At 37.8% G+C, this 7,658-nt stretch overlaps 1 protein-coding gene across 1 annotated transcript; it reads left to right on the forward strand.

The window, feature by feature from the left end:
* Positions 1-2,408: 2,408 nt before the first annotated feature.
* Positions 2,409-6,632, forward strand: LOC143880909 (Cytochrome c oxidase biogenesis protein Cmc1-like protein). The gene is made up of 3 exons (XM_077383891.1): positions 2,409-2,569; positions 5,506-5,653; positions 6,396-6,632. The coding sequence occupies exons 1-3, from the start codon at positions 2,515-2,517 to the stop codon at positions 6,463-6,465; spliced, it is 273 nt and encodes a 90-aa protein (XP_077240006.1). The 5' UTR covers positions 2,409-2,514; the 3' UTR covers positions 6,466-6,632.
* The last annotated feature ends 1,026 nt before the right edge of the window (positions 6,633-7,658 follow it).

A 7,658-nucleotide genomic window follows, 5' to 3' on the forward strand; every position in this document is an offset into this window, starting at 1 on the left:
TCCCACTCTCCCTAGCCCTCTCTCACCACTTGATAAATTAAAATTCCATGTGAAAAATTTCGTGGCAGCCAAACATGGCCTAATGGATCCCGGAGTATTGCTTTATGAAGTATCCTTTTTCTATTGATGTTCCCCCTGTTATCAGTGTAGAAGAATTCTGGATGGTTGTTGTCATGCAACATTTGGAACTGAGGCTTTGTTACTTTCCACGTAAATGGGTGTAAAACAAATTTTACTTCTATTTTACGTGGAAAATGGTCGTTTACGTCCATTGTACTGAGCGAGGGAAATGGTTGAATTAGCATTTTTTCTGTGACGTGTGGAGATGGTCCATTGAAGTGTATTTGTGTTCTCTGGCATTTTCCCCGTGCAACGATAAAACCCGTCATAAATATTTGTTTCGGGAGTCTCTGAAAAGGTGTATATCAGGATATCCTAAACTTTTTTTTAGTTGATTTTGGAAAAAATATGCAATACAAAATGTTCAAAATATAAAAGAAAATCTTTATACAAAATATGTTACCTCATGGTGCAAGTGTTTTTTTGTTTAAATGCTTATTAATGTAAATTTTATAGGGATTTGCTACCGTCCATCGCAGAAGGCATTTCGTGGATGGCCTGTTGCATGTGAGAGCAGCCACCTCTTGAATGAAGACAAGACCTGCTGAAAAGTGAGACACTGGCTGCTCTCACACGCAACAGGTCAGGTCATCCGCGAAATGCCTTCTGCGATGGACGCTAGCAAATCCCAATTTTCTATTGATATTAAATACCTTACATTGCAAACAATAAAACTAAGAGAAGTATTACCTCGAATTTTGACGCCTGCTGAATAAAAAACAAATCTAAGGGTTAGGATCATCTTATAATGCCCATTTCTGGGGCACAATAACCTATTTACAAGAGTGACAAAGTAATGGTTTAGATCATTAGTTCATATGGCGCCTGTTGAACCTTTTAGGAGAGTTGTACACGGTCACCTCTAGTATAAAATCTCCCAATACATTAAGGGCCGTTTGGATAAGTGAATTTTAGAGTCTTGGATTTTCTCAAAATTGTAGATGGGAGACAAGAGAAGAAAGAGACCAACTGTCGTTTTCTGATTTCTCGCCCGTCTTTCCGACAGCAAGAGAGAAGGAGATTGTCTCATGTTTCTAGGTTTTAGAATTCTCAGGATGGGGGAGAGATATTTAAAACGTAGATTTTTTACTTAAAATCCAAGAAACACTATGAGGACAACATACAACAGCTTGATCACGAACCCTCTGTTACAGTGTTTTCAAACTAAAGCCTGAATTCTAAAATCAGCATATCCAAATGGCCCCTCAGCATAAACCCACCACAAATCAAAACGTTAAGATCAAGCAATGGACAAGATTTCTGTGGCACAGTCTACGAGAGAACAAATTTTAAACGGTTTAGATTCTTCAAATAGGGGTAGGACCGACTATTCATTTTTGGGCTTGTATATTTTTGTTAAAAAATACACGCCCACTTATTTAAAATATCTTCTAATTATTAAATAACTTGTTTTCAAAAGAGTGAAACATCTCAGATCCTAGGGCTTTGCCTGGGTCCGGTCCAATAAGTAATTAAAATTTGCCATCGGACGTGGAGAGTTTGCAAGCCCAAAGTTTTCGTGCCGGATCCAATGGGCACATGTATGATGTATTTGGATTCACGTAATCAAGCAGTGAAACCGGTATCCTATTTCAATTCCAGTGTTTGGTTAAAAAAATGAACGGAAAGTATTCTGGTCCCACCACGTTGGAATGAATTTTTATTGAATTAAATGGGGACAGAAGGTTTACAAGCCATGATGAGCTCTCCTCTCCGCCTAATCACCACCTTACAAGTGGCAGATAATATAGTGATCGACATTGGATGATTAGGATCACACTAGTGGACAGACCGTTGGATTACCGGCCCTACTGTGCACGCTCTAGGGTTGCAACTTGGGTTGGCAACAACCCGAACCCGATGGATTCAACCCGATTTTGGCTTGGGTTGGGTTGGGAAAAGCCAACCCCAATTAATTTCTGGTTGGGTTAGGGTTGAATAGGGGTGCGACTGTGGTCGGGTTGGGTTGGGTTGAGGCCGACCCGACCCGACCCGAGGAACCCATTTTCCGAACCTGACCCGATTCTATTTATAACCGAACATGGTTTAACCCGATCCAACCCGAGTTTTTAAGCATATATAATAAAAAATGTCGGGTTTCACTCGGGCCAGGTTGCCCGAACCCTCAACCCGGGTTGGGAATACCGGACCCGACCCGACTTTTTATCGGGTTGAACGCGACCCGAGTTGCACCCTGGTCAAGCTCCTCTCCTAATTTCGGTAGTCCGCAGACTACGAAACTGGGCCACATTGTTAAACTTTGCCAACTAGTTTATTTTCCTTATATATGTAGTCGCGCCGGTCACCGTAAGAACAACTCTAAAAACCCTTCCCTCTTAGATTTGATTTCTGCATATATTTCTGGTGCTTAGGGTGAGAGGTGATTTTTCAATAATGGGATACGTCCAAGAAGCCAGAGAAAACCAAGTAAAGAAGAAAGTAGAAGAAGGTGAGTTCCAATATCCCCTCTCCCTTTCACTTTCTTCACATTTCCTTGATTGCTAGTCTATAACTGTTCAATTTTTTCATCTTGATTGATTTTTAGGTTAAGATTCAACAAAATTGCCATAATATGAAATGCTTCATGAGTTTGGTTCCTAGTATAGATGAGATATCCAATCCATTAAAAAGCCCAAATGGTTTCGCAAAAATTCCCAAGAAGATCGTTGGAATTGTGCTCGCTAATGTATCTTAACCTAAAAATACTTCTTATTTTCACATGACGACATCTGCTTGGAACAGATTTAACACTGTTTAATTCAATGTGTGTTGAATGGATCTTCACTAGTCAGTAAGGAGGGGGGGTTTTGTAAATGTTTTCTTAAGTTACTTCCACTCGTTGTACACTAGTGAGGGCTGGTGGAATAACACTTGGCAAGTTATTCGACCCATCTTCCTTCTGCAAATTAGATCTCTATCATTATAAGATTCAAACTTTAACTTCTTGCAGTTCCTATTCTCTTAAAATCCTCATCCATTCTTTGCATTCCTTCAACGGGCAATGTATGTTGGAAAGTGTTATTCTCCTCTATTTGAAACAGATTTAAAATTCTCCCCCGTTTGAACAGTATTTTGCAAGCTTGTCAGTCAAGACATTGGCAAGGTGAGGGATGAGATAATGAGGGTTGTTCATTCACTACTTTTGTGCAAGTTATTAAACCTACACATCTGCAGGCACAAAAGCTTGTATTGAATGTTGCATTTTATTCTCGTACATCATTCCGTTTCGATCACTTTATAGAGTCGCAGATCCTCTTATTAAGTTAATGAGGGTAATCCATTCACACTTTTCTGCAAGTCATTATACCAACTCCAAGTTGAGTGGCATCAAGACAAACCAATGGCAAATCAAAGTGAAATTGACCTGAGGCAATCTCAGTCAAATTTAAGCAATCAAGCAAGCCAAATATGTGTAATGTTCACTGGTTGCAATGGCATGACTACTGTGGCAGTGTATTCCAAATTTTCAATCTTCCTTTTCAGCTTTCTTGAGTTTAAGGAGTCATGTTTGGTTTCCTTTCCCCGTCTTACTTGAAACTATCCTAGTTGTATGGAATAGTCAACTTAAAAGCTTTATTAGTTCTCTTCTCCTAAAGGGACACTTCTTCCAAATTTTCCCAGAACAAGAGGTGCAAGTTACTTGTGTAAAAACTTGACTTATATTGGTGACTTTTATATAGCCTCACTATGTGAAACTTTGTATTGAATTTCCAAAACCACATGTCCATCTATTTGTTGGAGAAGAATGCAGTGTGAAGAATCAACTTAAGAGCTTTACTAGTTCTCTTCTCCTAAGGGGACACTTCTTCCAAATTTGCCAGGAACAAGAGGTGCAAGTTACTCAGTGTAAAAACTTGACTTATATTAGTGACTTTTATATAGCCTCACTATGTGAACCTAGTATTGAATTCCAAAACCACATTTTCATCTATTTGTTGGATAAAAAAATACAGTGTGAGTATTCTAACATATCTATATTTACTGCATAATATAAAAGGTTTTGATTTCGAGACACTGTTTTATTGGATGTCAAATGTGTTTTTATTATCTACTTTCATCCATAAATTGGGAGATGAAAATTCAAGGAACATTTGTGCGTGGTAATAATTGTTCTGGTCTATTTCTAAGGGAATATATATATATATATATATATATATATATATATATATATATATATATATATATGGGGAACTGTTTTCTGCATGATACCTTAGATAAGTTATCTGAGCAAGAGCTCAAAAAACATATGGTCCCACATTGTTTGGATGATCCAAAGCATTCATTTGGATAGTCCAAAGATAGATAGAGTGTGCACAAAAATCTGGTCTACAGGATTAACCTAATCCTTCGATTTGTGGATGGGTATAAACCTCCACAAATCTGTCCATTTTTAACCTCCAAAAATCTAAGGATTAGGATGATCCTATGGAGCTGATTTTTTGGGCACACCCTATCTATGTAAGGGCCTATCAAATGAATGCTTTGGATCATCCAAACAATGTGCGCCCACATAATTTTTTGAGCTCTTGCTCAGATAACTTATCTGAGGTATCGCTCAAAAAACGTTTCCCCTATATATATATATATATATATATATATATATATATATATATATATATATATATATATATATATATATATATATATATAGAGAGAGAGAGAGAGAGAGAGAGAGAGAGAGAGAGAGAGAGGAAAAGGATTGTACGCTCGACCGTACCTAAAGTTAGGTACGGTAGAGTGCCAAATCACATGGGTCCCCCATTTTTGGTGGGCATCTAAACCATTCATTTGCAAGGCCCCATCATAGATAGGGTGGATACCAAAAATCAGCACCATTGAATCATCCTAACCCCTCCAAAATTGGAGGGCAAAATGGGCAGATTTGTGGACAAACACTGTCTGTCCATTTTGGCCTCCACAAATGGATGGGTTAGGATGATCCTATGGAGCTGATTTTTGGTTTGCACCCTATCTATGATGGGGCCTTGCAAATGAATGGTTTAGATGCCCACCAAAAATGTGGGATATATATGTGTGTGCGTGTGCGTGTGTGTGTTGGTCTATTCTTAAGCTGCAAAATGATATTGAAACTCAAAATCTATACTTGTTTGTTATTTACCAATATTGTGCCCAGGATAGCTGCTATGACGGGGAAATTTCCCTTGTAAGCTAGAAATTTTCTTGCTTAGTTCCTTTCCAGTCTTCTAATTGGGAGGGAAAGGAATAGCTTTGTTATACCATTCAAAACAAGAAAAAAGGAATAATTCTGTTACAGGGTTCTCATTTTCATATGCATCATTTTACATACATGTTCATTTTATGATTCTTACATTGATCTTTTAGGGTTTATGGAGTGCTTAGGCATTTAATTGTTGAAATCTCCAGCTTTACGCAGCAAAATGAAGCAAAAAGCACTTAAAGAATGTGATCGCTACACTTCGAAGTATGCTGAATGTGCTGTAGGAAGAACTATATCTGTCGTTTGGCAGTGTCGGAAACAAGCAAAAGAGTTAAATGACTGTCTTCATCAATAGTAAGTGTGCCATCATTGCATTGCATTTGATTTTGGTCGTAACCTTATCCTAATGTAATCATATTGATATTGGAGTGCCTAACTTATGGGCTTAGGTAGATTGAGGGAGTTATAAACCATCCATTCCATTCTCTGATTCCTAGTTTTGTAGAATTTATTAGACAAACATTTTCTCTGTTCAATCATTCAAAAAAAAAAAAAAATCTCTATTCAGAATGCACACATTTCCAACAACCCGTGAGTCACTGTTACTCATGGTCTTCTTGTTAACTGATGTTAGATGAATATTAGAGAATGTGTATTATAATTTTTGTATTTCTGAGGAACATAATCTCACAAATATGCTATTTATGATCTGATGCGTTCGGAAATCATGAGATCCCTAAGCCGGAGCAGCACCTTAAGAAAAAGATATATGCACCTGTATTTGTTTTTCTTTGATGGGTTTCTCTTCTAGGCATTGTATTTTGTAGTGTCTTACATCCGTGCAATGGGGGATGAGTTAGGAAATGGCAACCGACTATTACTTTCCTATACTTACTTAAAGAGGGAACAATTAGGTCATTGCAAATCCATATTTGTTGGAATCAATCATCGTCTAGTTTAATTTTATATTTTTGGGGCATTAGACCAGTTAGGACTTGGCCTCTTTTTGAGAGTGAGAGTACCATGATTATAATAGAGTTGTCTCTAAGGTTGTTATTGATGCAAAATCTTATATCTCTCCTTTTGTTCTTGGCAGCACCAATGACTCCATCTTGGAAGAAATGAAGAAAAGTTACATGATTGAACAGGAGAACAAGGGAGCTTAACTTTAAGACGCATCGAGCCATTTACACTATCCATTCTGTGGAGGTGCATCTGAAGGTAGAACATGTTCACTATTTCTTGTTAAAGTTAATATTTGAACATGTGAACACTTTTTATGTTTAGTTAAGTACATTACCAACAATGCTATTCAAAGAGACCTTTTGTTTCATTTTCTTATCGTATTTTAAGATGCATGACATGATGATTGATGACTTCTTTTTTTAATTTATTACTGCTTTAGCAAGCATAATTAACAGGACTAAATGCCTTTAACAGCAAGTGGAGAGTGACAATCCTTAATCAATACCCTGTCATATATGTGACTTACATTGTACATGTGAGGTGCTAAAAGTCTCAAACCAATGCAAACTCAACTCAACACTCAACTAAGCCTTTGTCTCAAACCAATGCAATAGGAAAATAATTTCGGTCATTCCATTGCCTAGCATAATCATGTGAGTCACCAAACTATATGCCTAGGGTGCCCAAGCCCTTTATGTTTCATATTCTAAAAGTTATATTATATATGATCTCTAAAAGATGAAGCCTGATTGAAAGACTAAAGGGCCGTTTGGATACACGGATTTTAGAATCCAGGTTTTAGTTTGAAAACAGTGCAAAAGAGGGTTCATGATCAAGCTGCTTCATGATGTCATGAGAGTGTTTCTTGGATTTTAAGTAAGAAATCTAGGTTTTAGAAATCCCTTCCCCATCCTGAGATTTCTAAAAGCTGGAAACATGGGACGATCACCTGCTCTCTTGCTATCGGGAAGAAGGGCGAGAAATCAGAAAACGATGGTTGGTCTTTTTCTTCTCTCGTCTCTCATCTAAGGGCCCATTTGGATGCTGAGAAGATTTTGATTTGGATTTCTCACATTTGCTGCCCTTTTTGCGTTGTGATTTGTATCCGGATCAAATCCTTGGATTTCCAAATCACCGACTGATAGTGACAAAAAACAGATTTCTAAATATGCTGTGGGAATAAGTAATTGGAAATCCACAGATCTGGCAGTTTCCTTCACCCTCTTTGCTCTTCAACCTCTTCCTTCCAGTGGGAAGTACCCCCTTCCCTCTCTGTCTCCCTCAACATGAGTTGGCAGATCTATTCATTTTGTATTCAAAACTCAATTCCAAATCCAAATCCAAATATGAGGTATCCAAACGGGCCCTAAAGGTTTTGGACATTGGGGAATGG

The sequence above is a fragment of the Tasmannia lanceolata genome, unplaced genomic scaffold (assembly GCF_043159265.1).
Source record: "Tasmannia lanceolata isolate RefF3 unplaced genomic scaffold, GAP_Taslan_0.1 ptg000007l, whole genome shotgun sequence".
Taxonomy (NCBI): Eukaryota; Viridiplantae; Streptophyta; class Magnoliopsida; order Canellales; family Winteraceae; genus Tasmannia; species Tasmannia lanceolata.